Raw genomic sequence first — 23,215 nt, 5'->3', positions numbered from 1 at the left:
TTATATTATGATCACCATTCCCTAAGTGGATCTTTTACTATGTCATTACTCATAAACTCAGCCGCACTGCGCAATACGACATTTAAATAGCTTATCCCTCGTTGGTTCCACAACATATTGCTCCAGGAAACTGTCATGAAAGTATTCTACAAACTCATCTTCCAGGCCACCTTTGCCAATTTGATTGACCAACTCTCTATGAAGATTAAAGTCCCCAAAGGCTATTAGGTTGCCGTTGTTACAAGCTCCAATAAGTTCTTGTTTAATGCCCTGTCCAATAGTATAACTACTGTTAGGGGGCCTATATGCTACTGCTAAAATTTTCTGACTCTTGCTATTCCTAATCTCTACCCATACTGATTCTACTTCCCCAGCCAAGTTTCCTTCTCACTAATGTCCTTATGTCATCCTTTTCCATTCTGCCTATCTTTGAAATATTGTGTACCCTGGAATATTGATTTCCAACCTTGGTCACCTTGTAACTCTGTAATGGTGATTAGAGCTAAATAAACCATTTATCTCTATTTGTGCCACTAGTTCACCTATCTTACTAAATATGCTCTGTGCATTCAGATAAAGTAACTTTTTTTTTTAACTACTATTTCATACATGGACCTTACTCTCTGATGCACTATTACCATTAAACTCCATTGTTCCCTGTTCTACTCAGCTCGTCTTTACCCACATTGAAGCACTTTTCTATAGCTTCAACTTTTGTCTATGCATTTCTAAACCTTCTTTCACCTGAACTCTCCTCCTCTGTTAGCTTGAAGTCATTTCCTCCTCTGACCATATTTGCTGGTGCACCCTTATATTTGTATGCTCTGTCCCTTCCTGCTAAATTCTGGTTACCATTACCTGTATCGATACCCCAGCACTGTTGCCTTGTCCTTTCTGTTTAACTTTCCAAATCTCCCCTTACGTGAAAAATATTTAGTTTAAAGCCCTAATTTTGCAACTACTACTTAAGTCAGCAAAACAAATAACCGAGCAATCCACTTGAGTAGCTTGCACTGGTTCATATGGAGTGCACACACTCCCATGGGACACATCCCCTACTCACCCAACCCCGGAAAGTACAGGTAGGCTCAAAACAAGGCTCACCTTCCCCCAAATATGTAGGGTAAGTGCTGGCCAACCAAAGTCACACAGCTTACCAGCAGAAGGTACTTTAAGTTTAATGCAGCTTCTCCTAGTCAATCAAAAGCACCCTGGAATATGTGGACCCACCTAGCTCAGGTAGAACATCTAACCGGCCACGGAGAATAGATTTGGTCCCAACGTTCCATTTCCAAGCATACCATGTTGGAGCTAACTCTATTCCAAACAGACTCCAGTAACCTCCATTGTTCCCCTGCCCTGCAATGCATGAAGGATGCTCATTAGATAGTTGAAAAGTACAGTTTTTAGCCCTTGCGAGGCAACTAAGGTGCTGGCAGAAATTCATTCTAACTTACTTGAACAGTGTCATGAAGAGATATTAATGTATATAATGTTATTGGAATTTTTTTTTTAAATAGAGGTTTAGTCTATGTATGTGTTAATTGGGTTAAAGCCAGCTAGTCTGGGTGATTTGATGTATAGTAGTTTTGAGATGTTAACAGTAAGGTCAAGGGTGCATTTGCATTTTGTTGAATAAACCATTCAAAGACTGGGGGTGAAACCTTGCACCTAGCTAGGAGACACCAAGCAATGTTTATATCATTAATAAAATTGGTACTATGAAAGGGGTTCAAAGGGCCTGGTGATACAATGAGAATTTACATTCAAAGGGGAAGGTTGGATAAAACAGAGAGGAGTTTGTGTGTGCAGGGCCTCTGCCCTGCATGTAAGATCTAAGCCTGTAAGCCTACAACTGGCTGCAAAGGAACAAATTGAAAGGAACCTCATTTTGAAATTGTAAGGTGAAAAATGCTTTGCCTGGTGTCTGTTTAAGTCTATGCTTATTGTTGCCTTAGTAGAGATTAATTTGGGAATTTGTTAAAAAGTTATGATAGTAGTAATTTGTAGCCATGTGCTTATGTTTAATTTGTTGTAAATTAATAAATGTTTCATTTAGTTTGATATAAAAACCTCTCAAGAACTGGTGGTCTTATTCCTAAATTTAGAGCTGCAACTCAAAACATACCAAGTGAAAATATAGGTTATGACAGCTGTTTAAAATTTCCCTCTGGGATTTTAAATAACTCAGCCTTTATCAACTGCTGTGTCATAACAACAGCAAAGCTCACTACAAAATTTGAAAGGGCATTGCCACAATCCATGACAGCAGAGACATAGACCAAACTCCATGTAAGCACCTGGACTCCTAGACACATTGTCAGAATCATAAGCTTATATTTGAGCTAGTTTCTCAGGAGCTTGTTCACCAACCAAAGTCCAGAGCACATCTGAAAGATGAGTATCAGCAGTTGAGGTCTTTTTCCTAAATCCTTCCTCTTTGCCGGTTTCCCTCAAACCCATGTTTCTCCCCCCCACGATGGTATTAAATGGAATCCAACTTGTAACCAGTGCATAATATATGGGGTTCTATTTGCACTCTCAAGGCTCTTCCAAGTATTCACTGTTTTAGAGTTTTTTTTTTAAACATTTACCAATTTTTATTGACTAAAAATGTAATGTAAATGGTCCTGCAATTCATGTGATTAATGCATTACATTATTGCTAATAAAGTATACTATCCTATGTCTTAGCAACTTGCATGAATCCCATCCCAATCACTTCAAGTACTGTCAAGCTGACTACATTTCCAGTTGCACATAATGATGGAAATTACATTGGCTTGGGGAACATTTAAAACTTGACACATTAGTCACATTGGTCTTTATTCCAGTGTCAAATTTGCACCAGAAGGAATCTACAATCCAGGGTCTGAGTAAGCTCTGACTGAAATTAAGAGAATAACATGTAATATTTCAAGTATTCTAACATTTACTCATTGAGTATAATGACTGATGTTAATTTGAGAATGTGCTCCAGAAACATTTCTGCACTTAGTTCCCTTCTTGACCTACTGCTAAAGCTATGCTTTTTTCAGAAATTCTTTAGACCATGCCTGTAAAATTAATCCACCAATGATAGCAACTACTCATAAGCTTGAAATTGGCATTCAGAACTGAAGCGTTAAGTCATTGGACACTGCGATAAAAGGTCGTTGGTGTCAATCACTGGGAATTATTGATAACAGTTCTTAAAATCAGGTGACAATATTAACAGAAGTTTGGGAAGGCTCTGCAGCAAATTCACTGAAACTTAGACATAGTATGGAATTAAAATGTACAGACAAAAAATTCCTCTGTTCGTATGTACGAATGTACAAACATATGAATTAGGAGCAGCAGTGGGCCACTCGGCTCCTCAAGCCTGTTTTGCCATTCAATAAGATCATGGCTGATCATAAGATCATATTCCTGTCTACTCCCAATAACCTTTTACCCTCTTTCTCATCAAGAATTTATCTACCACTGCCTTAAAGATATTCAAGGACTCTGCCTCAACCACCTTTTGAGGAAGAGAATTCCAAAGTCTCACAACCCTCAGAAAAAAAATTTCCTCATGTCTGCCCTAAATTGATGACCCCTTATTTTGAAACAGTGACTCCGAGTTCTAGATTCTCCCACAAGAGGAAATATCCTTTCCACATTCACCCTGTCAAGTCCCCTAATGATCTTATATATTTCAGTCAAGTCGCCTCTTAATCTTCTAAACTCCAGAGGATACAAGCCAAACCTGCCCAGCCTTTCCTCACAAGATAACCCACCCATTCCAGGTATTAATCTAGTAAACCTCCTCTGAACTGCTTCTAATGCATTTACATCGTTCCTTAAATAAGATCAATACTGTACACAGTACTCCAGATGTGGTCTCACCAATGCCTTGTATAACTGAAGCACAACTTCCCTACTCTTGTATTCAATTCCCCTTGCAATAAGCGATAACATTCTATTAGCTTTGCTAATTAGTTGCTGCACCTACATACTAACCTTTTGGGATTCATGCACTAGGACACCCAGGTCCCTGTGCATCACAGAGCTCTTCAATCTCTCACCGTTTAGATAAGATGCCTCTTTTTTATTCGTCCTGCCAAAATGGGCAACCTCACATTTTCCTACATTATACTCCATTTGTCAGATCGTTGCCCACTCACCTAACCTGTCTATATCCTTTTCACAACTTACTTTCCTACCTACATTTGTGCCATAAGCAAATTTAGCAATCATACTATTGGCCCCTTCATCCGAATCCTTTTTATAAATTGTAAAGGGCTGAGGCCCCAGCAGTGATCCCTGTGGCACACAACTTGTCACATCCTGCCAAACAGAAAATGTGCCATTTATGCCTACTCTCTGTTTCCTGTTTGATAGACAATCTTCTATCCATACCAATGTTACCCCCTACACAATGAGCTTTTATTTTCCGCAATAACCTTTGATGAGGCACCTTCTTAAATGCCTTCTGGACATCTAAATACAGTACATCTACCGGTTCCCCTTTATCCATTGCACATTACTTCTTCAAAGAACTACAATAAAATGGTTAAACATGATTTCCCTTTCACAAAGCCACGTTGACTCTGCCTGATTACCTTGAATTTATCCAAGTGCCCTGTTATAAGGTTTTTAATAATAGCTTCTAACATCTTTCCTATGGCAGATGTTAACTGGCCTATAGTTTCCCACTTTCTTTCTCCCTCCCTTTTTGAATAAAGTACTTACATTAACTATTTTCCAATCTAATGGAACCTTTCCCAAATCTAGTGCATTTTGGGAAATTAAAACCAACGCATCAACTATCTCACTAGCCACATCTTTTAAGACCCTAGGATGAAATCCATCAGGACCTGGGGACTTGGCAAATTGTTGGAACTGCGGGTTAACAAGTACCACTTCCCTGGTGATTGTATTTTCTTGAGTTCCTCCCTCCCTTCCAATTCCTGCTTTACAGCTGTTTTTGGGATGTTTCTTGTATCCTCTATAATGAAGAACGATGCAAAATACCTATTCAATTCATCTGCCATCTCCTTATTTTCCAGTATTAATTCCCCAGACTCATTTTCTATGGGGCCAATGTTAACTTTGTTAACTCTTTTCTTTTCAAAATATCTATCGAAACTCTTACTGCCCGTTTTTATATTTCTAGCTAGCTTTCTCTTGTACTCTAATTTTTCCTTCCTTATTAATCTTTTTCTCATCCTTAGTTGTTCTTTATATTCTGTCCAATCTTCTGACCTGCCACCCACCTTTACACAATTATATGCTTTTTCTTTAAGTTTGATACTGTTTCCTGAACTTTCTATTGTGTTAATATTGTCTTTAATTAATAGAGCCACCCCTCCTCCTTTTCCTAAGTTCCTATCCTTCCTAAAGGTGACATACCCTTCAATGCTCAGGTGACATACCCTTCAATGCTCAGGTCCCAATCTATCCCATCCTGTAGCCATTTCTCTGTAATGGCTATTAGATCATACTTATTTAACTCTATTTAGCTCTATTTGCACTATCAGTTCATCTGTTTAGTTTCAAATGGTACGTGCATTCATATACTTAAGTTTGAATCTTCCAATTCCTAAATTTGGATTCCAATTCCTAATCTTTTAATTCCTAAATTTGTGCCGAGTCTGTAATCCCAAGGAGAACCCTATCTAATCTCAACAATCATTGCTTAGAGAAAGGCAAACACATGCACTTGTGCTTCTGTTACATTTCATATGCCAATAGACTATGGCAGAATTGCGCACAAGGCAAAGGTCAAGCTCTGCTGCAGTAGCTCTACATTTTTGAATAGACTATTGTTAATCACTGTCTAGGTTCATACAAGAGAAAAATCACTGCATTAAGGAGACAGGAGAGAGAAAGACAGAGAGAAGAGACAGAGAGAGAGAGAGAGAGAGAGAAGAGGACAGAGAGAGAGAGAGGAGACAGAGAGAAGAGAGAGAGACAGAGAGAAGAGACAGAGAGAGAGAGAAGAGACAGAGAGAGAGAGAAGAGACAGAGAGAGAGAGAAGAGACAGAGAGAGAGAGAAGAGACAGAGAGAGAGAGGAGAGAGAAGAGAAAGAGAGAGAGAGAGAAAGAGAGAGAGAGAGAGAGAGAAGAGAAAGAGAGAGAGACAGAGAGAGAGAGAGAGAGAGAGAGAAGAGAAAGAGAGAGACAGAGAGAGAGAGGAGGAGACAGAGAGAGAGAGGAGGAGACAGAGAGAGAGAGGAGAAGACAGAGAGAGAGAGGAGAAGACAGAGAGAGAGAGACAGAGAGAGAGAGGAGGAGACAGAGAGAAGAGAGAGAGACAGAGAGAAGAGACAGAGAGAAGAGACAGAGAGAGAGAAGAGAGAGAAAGAGAGAGAGAGAGAAGAGAAAGAGAGAGAGAGAGAAAGAGAGAGAGACAGAGAGAGAGAGAGAGAGAGAGAGAGAGAGAGAGAGAGAAGAGAAAGAGAGAGAGAGAGACAGAGAGAGAGAGGAGGAGACAGAGAGAGAGAGGAGAAGACAGAGAGAGAGAGGAGAAGACAGAGAGAGAGAGACAGAGAGAGAGAGGAGGAGACAGAGAGAGAGAGAGAGAGAGAGGGAGACAGAGAGAGAGAGAGGAGGAGACAGAGAGTGACATGCACACACGCAGACAGCGAGAGAGAGGCAAGCAACGAGAGAGAAAGACAAGCAGCAAGAGAGAGAGAGAGGCAGACATCGAGAGAGAGAAAGAGAACAAAGTCAACATTTAATTATAAAGACACTGTTGCATTACAATACTAATGCCCAGATAGACTGATGCGAATGCACCAACACAATGCCTACAGGATATACAAGCTAAAAGGAAAATATTTCAGTCCACGGCAAGGTGAACTGAGTCAGCCAACACTTGAATAAGTACATCCCTACTAAAACACACAATATTCCCTCATCAGGTGCACATCAGTTCTACACAAACTTTCCCTTTTAGATTACAAATATAAAGGATTTTACAACAACAACTTGCATTTATGTAGCATCTTTAACATAGTAAAATGACCAAGGCACTTCATGAGACTACTGTCTGACAAAATTTGCCACCAAGCAATGAAAGGAGATTTAGTAAAGGTAACCCAAAGCTTAGTCAAATAGACAAATTTTTAAAGGAACGTCTTGAAGAAGGAAAGAGGGAATTCCAGAGCCTAGCCTAAAGGGCTTAAGTCATGGCTGTCAATCATAGGACTAAGGAAGCCCAGGGATGTTCAAAATCTAGAAGGTTCCTTGGCTGTATGGCAGGAATCTGAACATCATTTATAGACACATTCCAATAGAGTAGCATCTACCTACACTACATTCTGTTATATACGTGGCTAAGTCTTGCTCCATGATTGATTTTTGGGTTTCAGATGCCTGAAGTTCAACATCCTTCTGCTCAAGTGCTGTTTCCAGCTCAGAAACTCTGCGTTGCAAATGGGTGACTTCTTGATCCATCTGAAAAAAAAAGCAGAATATCAAAGTCATTGCCGAACACACACTAGCATAGATAAGTTTAAAATGCTCATCATATCCCAAACTTCTGATTGATAGTTGGTATTACATTTCAAGCTCTACTTCCTACTCTGCTTATTTTAGCTAGAACTCAAGATAAGCGAAGATGAAAGAGGCCGTTTAATCTATCTTAGCTTATCCATCTACTAAAACATCTACAGATGTCCATTACAGTATCCCAACTGTATCATACATCATTCCAAGGTCTTTGCATCTTTGACCCTACTTAGAAAATCAACCAGTTACTTGTTATGTGTAGAAACTCCTGGCTTCAGTTCTAAATATGCCTATTTTCAATTTGAACCTGTGCTCCCCTAATGTCATAGCTTATTTAACTTGGAAGTAGTGTTCCAGACTTCTCTATAAATATTAAAGGGCATTTTATAAGAGCACCCATTCAGCAAAACATTCAAGATGTCTGATTTCATCTCATTGTGCAATATTTTGATAGCAAAAATCATCCCATGGCTCTTCTCTGTACTACCTCCATATTTCCCACATTTCCCTCATAGCCACTTCACCAAAAAGCAGAGTGCTCCAAGTATGATATGACCAAAGTAAGGTGCAGTTTCCACGTGACAAATCCAATTGTTAAGAGAGAAAAACACATATTGAGCTGCTGGCACTTGTTGGCAGAAATCATTAGCAGCATTTCAGAGACAGACCGTATGGCAGTGAACTGAGAACAGCTGGTATGATTCCACCATTTAAGTAACAAGAACATGACCATGGGTCCAGTTATCTTAATGTTAGTTGGCAAAAGGCAATAGAGTACTGAAGTATTAGCTTAATTTGTCCAGAGGGAACATGATAAGCAAGTCAATGTGGATTAAAGAAAGTATCTGACAATTTTTGCTTAAAAGAGGGGATATCATCTGATAACAAAAGCTTTCCAGAAAGCTTTTCATAAGATCTCCTCAAAGAAGCACAGAATTAGGTTTAGTTGCACGCCAGTTCAAAAAAGAATTACAAACAAGGCAGCAGAGAACACTATCATGAGGAAAATAATAAAATTAGAAAGTTGATTAATGAAGTACAGGTCAAAATTTAGCTCTTCACCAATCCTATGCTTCATAACCATTAAAATCATAGAAATTACACAGAAGCATACACAGGCCGCGTGAAGTTACAGATACAAGATAACTGAAGTGTTAATGGCCCGGAGTTTCCAATGGAACTATGCCATAACGGCAGAGTTACATTGATTTTTCATGCCAAGGTAATTCTCATGCAACTGATTAACGCTAATTTTATGTCAATACATCGCTGCACACAAATGTCCTCCTGAAACTGATCACGTGCATCACTCTGTGCTCACACAAAAAAAAGCTTTTTTAAAAATTCATTCAAGGGGTCTGGGCTTTGCTGGCTGGGCCAGAATTTATTGCTCATTCCCAGTTGCCTTTGAGAAGATGGCGGTGAGCTGCCTTCTTGAACCGCTGCAGTTTGTGTGGTGTAGGTACACCCACAATGCTATTGGGAAGGGAGTTCCTGGGTTTTGACCCAGCAACAGCGAAGGAACAGCAATATGTTTCCAAGTCAGGATGGTGAGTGACTTGGAGGGGAACTTCTAGGTGACGGTGTTCCCATCTACCTGTTGCCCTAGTCCTTCTAGATGGGAGTGGTCATGGGTTTGGAAGGTGCTGTCTAAGGACCCTCGATGAATTCCTGTAGTGCATCTTGCAGATGGTACACACTGCTGCTACTGTGCATTGGTGGTGGAGGGGGTGAACGTTTGTGGATGTGGCACCAATCAAGTGGGCTGCTTTGTCCTGGATGGTGTCAAGCTTCTTGAGTGTTGTGGGAGATGCACTCATCCAGGCAAGTGGGGAGTATTCCATCACACTCCTCACTTGTGCCTTGCAGATTGACAGGCTTTGGGGAGTCAGATGGTGAGTTACTCGTCACACGATTCCTAGCCTCTGAACTGCGCTTGAAGCCATAGTATTTATATGGCTAGCCCAGTTCAGTTTCTAGTCAATGGTAACCCACAGGATGTTGATAGTGGGGGATTCAGTGATGGTAATGCCATTGAATGTCAAGGGGCGATGGTTAGATTCTCTCTTGTTGGAGATGGTCATTGCCTGGCACTTTTGTGGCATGAATGTTACTTGCCACTTGTCAGCCCAAGCCTGGATATTGTCCAGGTCTTGCTGCATTTGGACATGGACTGCTTCAGTGTCTGAGGAGTTGTGAATCATGTTGAACATTGTGCAATCATCAGCGAACACCAGAGAAAGCGGAGGGGTCAAAGAGGTGGTAAGGTGGAGCTGAGTGCTGGCAGCGTACATGTGGAAACTGATGTGTTTCAGTTTGTCACCAAGGGGCAAAGTGTGGATAAGAAATAGGAGGGGTCAAGGATACTAATGTACTTTAGGGAAGGAAATCTGCCATCCTCATCTAGTCTGGCCTACATGTGACTTCAGACCCACAGCAATGTGGTTGATGCTTAAATGCCCTCTGAGAAAGGGCAATTAGGGATGGGCAATAAATGCTGGCCTAGCCAGCGACGCCCATATCCCATGAATGAATAAAAAAAATCTCATGTGGATAAGATGAGCTTAGAGAGTGCATAGAAACAAGAGAAAGTATCAAGTTCAGGGCTACGGCAAGGGGAGCTTTAGAGGAAGTTTGGCCTGGTGGGCTAGGTGAAGGGAGGGAAATGACAGAGGCAGCTGTTTGCATGGTTTCAATCTTGGTGACAAAAAAATCCATGAGCTCCTCACACTTGTAATTGGAGGCGAGTGTGGAGGCAACAGGGGAAACGGGTTTAAGAAGATGGCTTTAAGTAAAAAAAAAAAGCTGGGCTTGCCACTGCATTCCAGGATGATCCTGAAGTAGTGAGCAGTTTTCACAGTCAACAGCAGGATCCGAAAGTTCTTCATGTGATCCACCCAGTTATGGCAGCAAATAGCTAAGCCAGTTGTCTACTATATCCATTCGAGTTTGCAGCCCTTGGATTTAAGGAGCTGAGATGAGGGCCATACCAGGGAGACCACTCAGACTCAGAAACAGTAATGAACATAAGTGCCTCCTCTTTATCTATTTCCATCCTATATGATTTTCCTACTACCTACTTCATCACTGTGACAATGAACATTCAACCAGAGTACACAAATTGCAAGATCCAGAGCATTCCCCATGGAACTGTATTATTGCATAGATCATTTATAAAGAACTAGGGCTATGAATTTTATTTTACCACTTTTAGGTTCTATAAATAACTGAAGGACAACTGCGGAATTCTTACGTTTTTGTTACTGAGAGATTTTCTGAGATAGAGATTGATTCTTTGGGGAGGTGAGATTTTGCAATTATCAATCAAAATAAAATAAATGCTGCTCCAATTCAGCGAACAATTAGAAAGATGGCTGTATGGAACAATTGTGATCCAGTTGTAGCTGCTTTTCAAATTCAGTTTCTTAAAAATTAATATTTGAGCCTACTCAATTAATTGCACTTGTGAAAAACAAACTTTACATCATTAGTAAGTCTGATTATTTTAAAGAAATACATGTAAAGTAAAATATGTTAGCATACAAGTTATTTATTGAATTTGTCATGGGATGTTAATGTCATTGACAAGGCCAGCATTTATTATGCATTCCTATTTGCCCTTGAGCAGGTAGTAGTGAGCTGCCTCCTTGAATCATTAAAGTCCATCTGGTGTAAATACACCAACACTGCTGTTCGGAAAGGAGTTCCAGGATTTTGACCCAGTGACAAAGAAGGAATGGCAATAAAGTTCCAAGTCAGGGTGGTGTGTTCTTGGAGGGGAGTTTGCAGGAGATGGTGTTCCCGTGCATCTTCTAGGTGGTAGAGGTCATGGGTTTGGAAGGTGCTGTCGAGGAAGCCTTGGTTAGTTGCCGCAGTGCATTTTGTAGATGGTACACACTGCTGCCACTGTGACCAATGGTGGAGTGAGCGAATGTCTAAAGTGGTGGATGAGGTACCAATCAAGCGAGCTGCTTTGTTCTGAATGGTATTGAACATCTTGAGTTGCTGGAGCTGCACTAAATCTGGGCAAGTGGAAAATATTCCATCACATTCCTGATTTGTGCTTTGTCACAGCAGACAGGCTTTGGGGAGTCAGGAGGTGAGTTACTCACTACAGGATTCCCAGCCTCTGACTTGCTCTTGCAGTTACAGTATTTAAATGGCTGGTTCAGCTGAGATTCTGGTTAACGGTGACTCCCAGGATGTTGATGGTGGGCGATCCAGGGATGGTAATGCACTGAATGTCAAGGAGAGATGGTTAGATTTTCCCTTGTTAGAAGATGGTCATTGTCTGGCAATTGTGTGGTGCAAATGTTACTTGCCACTCATCAGCTCAAGCCTGAATGCTGCCCAGGTCTTGCTGCATGCTGGCATGGACTGTTTCCATCTCTGATCAACTTCATTGGACATGACTAAAACAATCATAAATCTAAGCATCTCTCCATCCATTTAGAATATAAAAATTAGAATCCACACTCTTTTTACATTGTGACATTGTCAAATGAGCTCTGCAGGAAATTTTAGTATTGGTGAGATCAGCATAGAAAGAGACAAATCTCTGCACAATTTCTGTGCAAGTGCAATCCAAGACATGTTAGGCCATAATACCAAAACAATGCAACATAACGTTTACAAACCCTGTGTAGCTAACTGTGAGATCACACTCAAAGATCTGAATAGAAACTCTGGGTCCAATACTGTGGTAAAGAAAATGACGTATTTCAAATGGGGGCTGCCAGGGCGATAAGGGCTGGGGTGGGGAAGCAAAAATAAAGAGGCAGTGACATCCATCTGGAAAATTGATAACACTTAGGAGGAATCTGTAAATTTTTTCCCTGCCATATGTGGAAAAACAAGTCAAATAAAAAACTGTGTAACTTGTGCCACGTGTACCTTATGACATGTATCCTGTGTCTCCTGAAGTTCTTTGTTCTTTAAGAGCAACTTTTTTTCCAGAGAGTTAGTCTTGGCTGGCGAGTCCATCAGCGATGTTACTGACCTGGCAACAAGAATGGGATTATTTTAGGAGTTAAGTTTCAATTGTAGCGCATCGCTAATTTTAAATACACTGAGGGCAACCATAAATACAAATGGTCAGAATTTTATAATTTGGTGGTGCATAATTCACTTAGGACTGAAATTGCAGAGAGAGAGAAGCAAGGATATTGCTTTACCACTGAGGAGTAAATCTTTCCAAAAAGATGGATACCAAGTCAATGATGTCATCATGCAGTACATGAAATTCAGGTGACTTGGCAAAAAAAATCTGCACTGAAATCCAAACACAACCATGTTCTCAACCAAATGACAGAAGGTCGCTCCACCATCAGAGGTCAGAGCTATGCTGCTACTATCAGGACCATTAAGCTCATCAGACTCAAAATGCTAGTTGGCATTTTGTATGACCCAATGAGTTTTAACTATGTGTTTATACTGAATGAGGAAGAATCAATTTTGTACAAATAGAGGAAGGGCTTACCTCACCACCCAGCAAAACTTGCACTTTTGCTGCAGAGTGCAGCCAAATGCTAAATCCAAGTGCAAAAACTAAAGCCGCATTGGGAAGAATATCAAGCAACAGACATCAATTTTGAGAGGCAAAGCAAATACCTACCAAACAACGGAACCCAGTTCAGTCTGTATATTCAAAATTTTAGCATACTGAAATAATTGGCATGATGGCTCCAGGCCAGGTAATATCCACACCTGCTCTTGATGGAAGGCCAAGAGTTGGTGCATTAGTATGACTCATGTCAATAGCCTCAAGCATTTCTTGCTTCATTATGATGTATGGTGACATTATCAGGTCTCAAATATTGCCCAATCCTAGGTGTTCAGAGAAGATTTTAGTTGGCCTTCTTTAATGCCTGTTTTTACAACCTGTTAGAATACTTCAGAGAAAAAGGATCAACTGCACAGTTTGGGATTGGAGTGACATAGGTTAGACTAGGATTAGTGAACTAATGAGGCTTTCGTTAACAATTTGGCAACTTTATTTTTTTCTAGTGCTAGTCCATAAATTATCTGGTTTATTGATTTCATTTCACAATTTTATTTATGGAATTCTAACTCCCGTCTAGATACCTGGTATAATACCATAATCGCTACAGTAACGTACCCATTATAATTATGGCCATATAATTTCAGAAGCCTGCACTGTCATTTAGCATGCCTCTTTCCAAAATTCTGGAGTGAAAAAGAACAACTGGCATTGCATTATGTTCGTATTCTGATAGGCAGGTGAAATATGTGCAAAGACCACCAAGCAGTGAGATGATTTATTGGCAACACATACATTGCTTCAATCTGGGTAATGTTAGATTAACTACGTTAAAAATGGACTGCCTCATTCTTTGCAAGAAGATAAATCTCCACAAACCAATAGAACACTGCTGTTAACTGGCCGTGTCCGGCCCATCTGCCCTCACGCCTTCTCCTCCCTCCCAGAAACATGATAGGGTCCCCCTTGTCCTCACTTATCACCCCACCAGCCTCCGCATTCAAAGGATCATCCTCCGCCATTTCCGCCAACTCCAGCATGATGCCACCACCAAACACATCTTCCCTTCACCACCCCCTGGCGGCATTCCGTAGGGATCGTTCCCTCCGGGACAGCCTGGACCACTCCTCCATCACCCCCTACTCCTCAACCCCCACCTATGGCACCTCCCCATGCCCACGCAGAAGATGCAACACCTGCCCCTTCACTTCCTCTCTCCTCACCGTCCAAGGGCCCAAACACTCCTTTCAAGTGAAGCAGCATTTCACTTGCATTTCCCCTAACTTAGTCTACTGCATTCGTTGCTCCCAATGCGGTCTCCTCTACATTGGAGAGACCAAACGCAAACTGGGCGACTGCTTTGCAGAACACCTGCGGTCTGTCCGCAAGAAAGACCCAAACCTCCCTGTCGCTTGCCATTTTAACACTCCACCCTGCTCTCTTGCCCACATGTCTGTCCTTGGCTTGCTGCATTGTTCCAGTGAAGCCCAACGCAAACTGGAGGAACGGCACCTCATCTTCCGACTAGGCACTTTACAGCCTTCCGGGCTGAATATTGAATTCAACAACTTTAGATCTTAAACTCCCTCCCCCCATCCCCACCCCGTTTCTTCCCCCTCCCTTTTGTTTTTCCAGTAATTTATATAGATTTTTCTTTTCCCACCTATTTCCATTATTTTTAAATCTACAACTAATACCTTGTCAGTCTTTCCACCCCACCCCCACTAGAGCTGTACCTTGAGTGTCCTGCCATCCATTCTTAATTAGCACTTTTCTTAGATAATATCACCACCTTCAACACCTCTTTGATCCTTTTGTCTGTGACATCTTTTGATTATCTGCTCCTATCACTGCTTGCTTGTCCCTACAACCACCCCACCCTCAACTTCTCTCCCCCCTGCCCCCCACCTTAAACCAGCTTATATTTCACCCCTCTCCTAACTACACTCAGTTCTGTTGAAGGGTTATGTGGACTCGAAACGTCAACTCTTTTCTTCTCCACCGATGCTGCCAGACCTGCTGAGTTTTTCCAGGTAATTCTGTTTTTGTTTTGGATTTCCAGCATCCACAGTAGTTTTTTGTTTTTATTACTGCTGTTAACATGTTGGAAAATAACCATTGCCAATATCTCACAGTTTGCAGATGATACGAATCTTGGGAAATGTAGTAAACAACGAGTATAGCAAATAAAAACTGAAAATGCTGGAAAAACTCAGCAGATCTGGCAGCATCTGTGGTGAGAGAAACAAAGTTGACATTTCAAGTCCATATGATTCTGTTTTCTGTTTTTATTTTACATTTCCAGCATCCACAGTATTTTGCTTTCATCGAGGAGTCCAGTAACCTTCACTGACTGGAGTCATACCTAGCACAAAGGAAGTTTGCAGTGGTTGACAGAAGCCAATCTTCTCAGCTCCAGGGCATAGTTGCGGGAGTTCCTTAGGGTAGTGTCCTGGGCTCAACCATTTTCAGCTTCTTCGTCAATGATCTTTCCTCCAACATAAGGTCAGAAGTGGGGATGTTCGCTGATGATTGCACGATGTTCAGCACCATTCACAACTCCTCAGATACTGAAGCAGTCCATGTCCAAATGCAGCAAGACCTGGACAATATCCAGGCTTGGGGTGACAAGTGTCAAGTAACATTCGTGCCACAAAAGTGCCAGGCAATGACCATCTCCAACAAGAGAGAATTCAAACATCACCTCTTGATGTTCAATGGCATTACTATCACTGAATCTCCCACTATCAACATCCTGGGGGTTACCAATGGCCAGAAACTGAACTGGACTAGCCATATAAATACTGTGGCTACAAGAGTAGGTCAGAAGCTAGGAATCGTGCGATGAGTAACCCACCTCCTGACTTCCCAAAGCCTGTCCACCATCTACAAGGCACAAGTCAGGAGTGTGATGGAACACTCCCCACTTGCCTGGATGAGTGCAGCTCCCACAATGCTCAAGAAGCTTGACACCATCCAGGACAAAGCAACCTACTTGATTGGCACCACATCCACAAACATTTACCCCCTCTACCACCAACGCACAGTAGCAGCAGTGTGTACCATCTACAAGATGCACTGCAGGAATTAACCAAGGCTCCTTCGACAGCACCTTCCAAACCCACAACCACTACCATCTAGAAGGACAAGGGCAGCAGATACATGGGAATACCACCACCTGGAAGTTCCCCTTCAAGTCACTCACCATCCTGGCTTGGAAACATATCGCCGTCCCTTCATGGTCACTGGGTCAAAACTCTGGAACTCCCTTCCTAACAGCACAATGGGTGTGCCTACACCATATGGACTGCAGCGGTTCAAGGCGGCAGCTCACCACCACCTTCTCAAGGGGAATTAGGGATGGGCAATAAATGCTAGCCCAGCCAGCGAAGCCCACATCCCGTGAATGAATAAAATGATTGCACAATGCTCAGTACCATTCGCGACTGCTCAGATTCTGAAGCAGTCCATGTCCAAATGTAGCAAGTCCTTGACAGCATTCGTCTTTGGATTGTTAAGTGGCAAGTAACATTCATGCCATACAAGTGCCAGGCAATGACCATCTCTAACAAGAAAGAGTATAACTATCTCACTTTGACATTGTACCATTGGAAAATCACCTACCATCAATATCCTGGGGATTGCCATTGACCAGAAACTTAGCTGCACCAGCCATATAAATACTATGGACACAAGAGCTGGTCAGAGGCTGGGAATTCTGCAGTGAGTAATTCAGCTCCCAACTCCCCAAGCCTGTCCATCATACACAAGGCACAAGTCAGAAGTGTGATGGTATAGTCTCCACTTGCCCAGATGAGTGCAGTTCTAACCACACTCAAGATGCTTGACACCACCCAGGGCAAAGCAGCCCACTTGATAGGCAACTCATCCACCACCTTAAACATTCACTCCCTCCACCACTGGCACACAGTGACAACAGCATGTACCATCCACAAGATGCACCGTAGCACTTGTCAAGCCTCCTTCAACAGCATCTTCCAAATCCGTGACGTCTATCACATAGAAGGACAAGAGCAGCAGAAGCATGGGAACACCACCAACTGCAGGTTATCCTCCCAAGCCAAAAACTATCTTGGCTTGGAACTGTGTTGCTGTTCCTTCACCGTTTCTGGGAAAAAGCCTGGAACTCCCTTCCTAACAGCACTGTGGGTGTACATACACCAGATGGACTGCTGCAGTTCAAGATGGCTCACCTCCACCTTCTCAAGGGCAATTAGGGATGGAGAACAAATGCCAGCCTTGCCAGCAATGCCATCATCCCACAAAAGAATAGAGGTAAATGACTTCAGGAAAGCATAAACAGACTGGTAAAATGGACAGACACACGGCAGATGAAATTTAACTCTCACTTATAGGAGGTGATACACTGCGATTGGAAGAATAAGGAAGAGACAATATGAACTAAGCGACATAACATTGAAAGGGAAGCAAGAGCAGAGAGAACTGGAAGTGTATGCACAAGTCTTTGAAGGTGGCAGGACAACTTGGGAAGGCTGTTAATGAAAAAAATAACATCTGGTCTTTATTAATATCAGAATAGAATGTAAAGGTATGGAAATTGTGTTAAACCTTTAGAAAAGACCAGCTGGGCCTCAGATGGGAGTAGTGTGTTCAGTTCTGGGCATCACACTTTAGGAGGGCCTTGGAGAGGGTGCAGAAGAGGTTTACTAGAGTGCCACCAGGAAATGTGGGGTTTCAGTGATGTTGAGACACTGAGGAAGTTTGGGTTGTTTGCTAAGAGCAGATAAGTTGAGGAGGTTTGGTAAAAGTGTTAAAATTGTGCATAGTTTTGATAGGGTAAATAAAGAAAAACTGTTTCTCCTGACAAGAGATTCGAGAACCAGAGTACACAGATTTAAGGCAACCGGCAAAAGAACCAGAGGCAACACGAAGAAATATTTAATTTTTAAATACCGAGTTGTTGTGATCTGGAATGCACTGCTTAAAAGGGCGGTGGAAGCAGATTCAATAGTAATTTACAGAAGAGAATTGGATAAATACTTGAGGAAGAGAAAAAACATACAGGGCAATAAGAAAAGAACATAGGAATGGAATTAATTGTTAGCTCAAACACCAGGAGCCGAATCCCCACTTTCTGAGCTGTATCATTCTGAAAGACAGAGAGAAAATGGGTAGGCTAGCTTGAAGCCTAGCTAGAACATGGGTAGACTGGCGCCCCATTCAATGCCTTCCTGTTGCTTGCCATTTCAACAACCTATCCTGCTCTCATGCCCATATGTCCATCCTTGGCCTGCTGCAATGTTCCAGCGAAGCTCAACGCAAACTGGAGGAACAGCACCTCAAGTTCCGATTAGGCACTTTACAGCCTTCCGGACTTAACATTGAGTTCAACAGCTTCAGATTATGAACTCTCTCCTCCATCCTCGCCCCCCATTTTCCAATATTCATTCTCATTTCTTAATTTTTATTTTTTAATTTTTATTTTTTATCCACTTATTTTTATATTATTTATTTGCATTTTTAATCATTGTTTTAACCCCACCTTTTATCCTATTTTCAATCTTTTTTCCCACCACCCCACTCCTACAAGGGCCATCTGTCACTTGTTCATGTTGTTCTTTCCAGAGCGCTTACCCTTGTCCTGCCATTAGCTTTCTGCTCTCAATGCCACCATCAGCACCTCCTTTAGCCAGTATCACTATCATTAACACCCCTTTGTCCTTTTGTCCATGACATCTCTGGCAATCCCTCCTTTGCCTCCACCTATCATTGGCCTTTTTTCCAGCTTCACCCGCTCCACCCCCCTTAAACAGAATAAATTTCATTACATTTTTATTTCTCTTTAGCTCTGAAGAGTTATGAGGACTCGAAACGTTAACTCTGTTTTTTTTCTCTTCACAGATGCTGTTAGACCTGCTGAGTTTTTCCAGCATTTTCTGTTTTTGTTTCAGATTTCCAGCATCCGCAGAATTTTGCTTTTAGACTAGCTTTAAACCAGGGTGCCAAAAAAGATGCTGGAAGGTCTGCATGTGTAAATTTTCAAATTCCATAGGTTCAAACAATTTGTCATCAGTAAAACGCAGTAATACACAAAGACAACATGCACTGTGCAACTACTAAATCTACTTACCAGCACAAGTCTCCCTATTCAGGCTAGCAGAATCACACTAGTAAGAATATCCAAGTGCGTGCATTTATGTGCTGGGAGAAGTAGTCTGCACACAATGGCTGAAAACTGCATGTCCACATTGAAACACGACACTGTTGCTAAAGTACAATGCCAGAAAAAGAATAACCCTGGTGACACGAGCGAGGCATAATTATTTAATGGTCTCTTTCATACTGGTGTACTTAACATGACAAGGATATTTAAAAAACGGGAGGGATAATAGATGTTTACAGCCTAAAACCTTTTACAGCAAACAACTCATCTTCCTGATTTTACCTGCAAAAATCGATCATTGCTAAAGGGGAAAAGAAGCACCACGATTATCAAATGTGTTTACCTATAACAATATCATAAAATCAGAAGCTAATTTCAATCTGAGGAAAAAGGCTCAAACACATCACAACTAAGAAGAGTATGAAGAAGAGTCATATGGACTCGAAACGCTAACCGTCTCTCTCTCCACAGATGCTGCCAGACCTGCTGAGTTTTTCCAGAATTTTCTGTTTTTACAGCACAACTAATGTTCAATAGTATTCTCACCCACCACAATTTATAATCTGTTATGTTTGCAAATGACAAATGGACTAAGTATGATTAGAAAGAAGGATTGCACCTGAAACAAAGTTTACACAAGAATGACCATTCATCAATCCACAATCAAACTATTTTAGGTCCTATTTTCATATTCCAAAATTAAGAAAATGCCACCTGCATAACTTGCATTTACCAGGTTCCATCAGTTTACCACATTACAGATTCATACCTATGTTGTTTTTGTATGAAATTCCTCAGTCTACTAATGTTTTACACTAATATCGCAAACACATTAAATGTACACATATGTGTAATAATATATGAAATACTAATTCTACACTATTATTTTCATATAGTAGTTTCCACCTTTGCACGTACATACCAGGTCCTCAAGTCATCATACCCATTGCTATATTCCGACACCACAATTTACCGAAAGTTATCAGATCTAATCTCTGCATGGCAATCACATTACTTCATCCCATAATGAGCCATCCTGCACTATTTGATTACCAGGTCCCTCCATGCATGCTTACAGTTTAAGCATATTTCCATAGTGGGCCCAATCACCATACTTCATGCAACAGTTAGAGATCTGCAATATATCTATAATGAGATTGTAACACTGCGCACTTTGCCATGTTCATAAATCAAATCCTGTCACCTTGGCTCAGTTGGTAACACTCTCACCTCTAAGTCAGGCAGTTGTAGGGTCAAGCCCCTCCAGTGTAGTACTGAGTATATTCTATGTCACACAACTGAATTATTTCTCTCTCTAGATCTTTTTTTACTGGAAATAGCCAGCATGACATCAGCCATCTCTATTTCTCTGCTCCCCTCACTCCTTCCAACCTATGTCCCTCTGAACTCGCAGCATTGTTCTCTCAGGTCCAACTTTGACATGGTCATTAAACCTTCTGACAAGGGCAGCGGTGTTGCTGTTTGGCAAACAAGGTCTCTAATCTTATGGAGATTGAATGAAAGCTCTCTGACCACCCCCCGGCCCTTCAAAGTGCCCCTGGACCTCAAGTGACCACTGAACATCTGCTTCACTGTCACTGGCCTCATCTCTTCTGGAAATCTTCTCTCTCATAACCCCTAACCTCACAGTTCCCAACCTTGAACAGCCCTCTTCTACCTCCTTCCAAAAATTCACAAACAGAACTGGTCTAGTAGACCCACTGGGCAGTACTTATTGCAGGCAATGGGGGTCTAGCCCACCAGCCACAGAACCAGTGAGAGCCCTGGGTTGCCTACTTTCAGAAAGGCTTGCTGCATTAAGTACCATCAGGCACTTAACTGGGCAATGGCAGGCCTTCCCCAGGAACAAGAGCCAGGGGAAGAAATCCCACTCCCGAAAGCCGTTGGCCGATCAGAGGCCAGCAGTTGCGCATTGCTCAGCAGCACCATCGGGGTGGCTGCTGCCAGTATTGCACCCACTCCAAGGCCCAGGATCATCGAAGAACCTAGGCCTCGAGTGGATGATGGAGGGAGGGGATCGAGTGAGAGACAGGGCTTGGCAACATGAGCAGGGTAGCTCTCAGCAGCCTTCCCACACTTTCTGATGCCAGGTCCCTCGATCAGGCACTGAATGCCTCTGGCAGCCAGCGAGCATGATACTAATTGATTACAGCAGGGACAGATAAGTTGAGAGAATGGGCAGACAGTTGCCAAATGGAATTTAACACAGGGAAGTGCAAGGTGATGCATCTTGGCAGGAGAGATAGGGAGAGACAATATAGACTAAATGGTGCAATTATAGAGAGCACACAGGTATAGAGGGGAACCTTGGGGTGGATGTGCATAGATCTTTGAAGATGATAGAACATATTGAGAGAGTAGTTAGAAAAACATATGGGATCTTGGGCTTCATGAATAGAGGTATTGAGTACAAAAGCAGGGAAGTCATGTCAAACCTATATAAAGCTCTAGTTAAGATGCAACTTTTTTTTATTATTCATTCAAGAGATGTGGGCTTCACTGACTAGGCCAGCATTTATTGCCCATCCCTAAATGCCCTTGAGAAGGTGGTGGTGAGCTGCCTTCTTGAATCGCTGCAGTCCATGTGGTGTAGGTACACCCGCAGTGCTGTTCCAGGATTTTGACCCAACGACAGTGAAGGAACGGCAATATATTTCCAAGTCAGGATGGCCAATGGCTTGGAGGGGAACTTCCAGGTGGTGGTGTTCTCATCTATCTGCTGCCCTTGTCCTTCTAGATGATAATGGTAGTGGGTTTGGAAGGTGCTGTCTAAGAAACCTTGGTGAGTTTCTGCAGTACATTTTGTAGATGGTACACACTGCTGCTACTGTGCGTTGGTGGTGGAGGGAGTGAATGTTTGTGGGTAGGGTGCCAATCAAGTGGGCTGCTTTGTCCTGGATGGTGTCAAGCTTCTTGAGTGTTGTTGGAGCTGCACTCATTCAGGCAAGTTGAGAGTATTCCATCACACTCCTGTTGTGCCTTGTAGATTGTGGACAGGCTTTGGGAAATCAGGAGGTGAGTTACTGGCCACAGGATTCCTAGCCTCTGACCTGCTCTTGTAGCCACATTATTTATATGGCTAGTCCAGGTCAGTTTATGGTCAATGGTAAACCCCAGGGTATTGATAGTGGGGGATTCAGTGATGGCAATACCATTGAATGTCATGGGGTGATGGTTAGATTCTCTCTTGTTGGAGATGGTCATTGCCTGACACTTGTGTGGCACAAATGTTACTTGCCACTTCTCAGCCCAAGTCTGGATATTGTCCAGGTCTTGCTGCATTTGGACATGGACTGTTTCAGTGTCTGAGTCATCGCGAATGGTGCTGAACATTGAGGATTCGTCAGCGAACTAGAGTATTGCATCCAGTTCTGGTCAATACACTTTAGGAAGGATGTGTGGGTCCTTGAGATGATACAGAGCGGATTTACCAGAATGGTTTGGTGATGAGGGATTTCAGCTACAAGATTAGGTTGGAGAACTGAGATTGTTCTCCTTAGAGCAAAGGAGATTGAGAAGAGATTTGATGGAGGTGTACAAGGTTATGACAGGGTTACACAGTATTACATACATAGGATATACAGCAAAATAGACCATCTGACCCAACCAGACCATGCTGGTGTTTATGTGCCACTCAAGCCTCATCTTATCTTTCCTCATATTAATCCATCATCTCTTCCCTTCTCCCTATTATAAATTTGTCTCGCCTCTCCTTAAAAGCATCTTTACTACTTCCTTCAACTACTCCCTGTGGTAGCAAGTTCCACATTCTCACCACTCTTCGGTAAAGAAGTTTTTTTTCTGAATTCCCTATTGGATTTCTTGGTGATTATCTTATACTGATTGCCTCCAGTTATGCTCTTCCCCACATAAGGAAACATTTTCTCTACCAAAACCTTTAATATCTTTAAAAACTTCTATTAGGTCACCCTCAGCCTTCTTTTTTCATGGGAAAAGAGATCTAGCCTTCTCAACCCTTTCCTGACATGTATAGCCACACATTTCTGGTATCATCCTTGTAAATCTTTTCTGCACGCTCTCCAGTTCCTCTATATCCTTTTTATAATTTG

The 23,215-nt window shown here is 42.0% G+C and overlaps 1 protein-coding gene across 1 annotated transcript in view; it reads right to left on the bottom strand.

Moving 5' to 3' along the window:
• LOC144687612 (citron Rho-interacting kinase-like) overlaps positions 1 to 23,215 on the bottom strand; it is a 215,439-nt gene that overhangs the window by 135,366 nt on the left and 56,858 nt on the right. Inside the window, exons 11-12 of the mRNA XM_078553958.1 lie at positions 12,373 to 12,478; positions 7,282 to 7,425 (exon numbers count right to left, since the gene is read on the bottom strand). Coding sequence (XP_078410084.1) covers positions 7,282 to 7,425; positions 12,373 to 12,478 — 250 coding nt within the window. The remainder of the gene's footprint in view (positions 1 to 7,281; positions 7,426 to 12,372; positions 12,479 to 23,215) is intronic.

The sequence above is a fragment of the Cetorhinus maximus genome, chromosome 12 (assembly GCF_964194155.1).
Source record: "Cetorhinus maximus chromosome 12, sCetMax3.hap1.1, whole genome shotgun sequence".
NCBI classification, from domain to species: Eukaryota; Metazoa; Chordata; class Chondrichthyes; order Lamniformes; family Cetorhinidae; genus Cetorhinus; species Cetorhinus maximus.
Note: the sequence above shows the minus strand (reverse complement) of the source record. Positions and strands in the feature narration are given on the sequence as shown.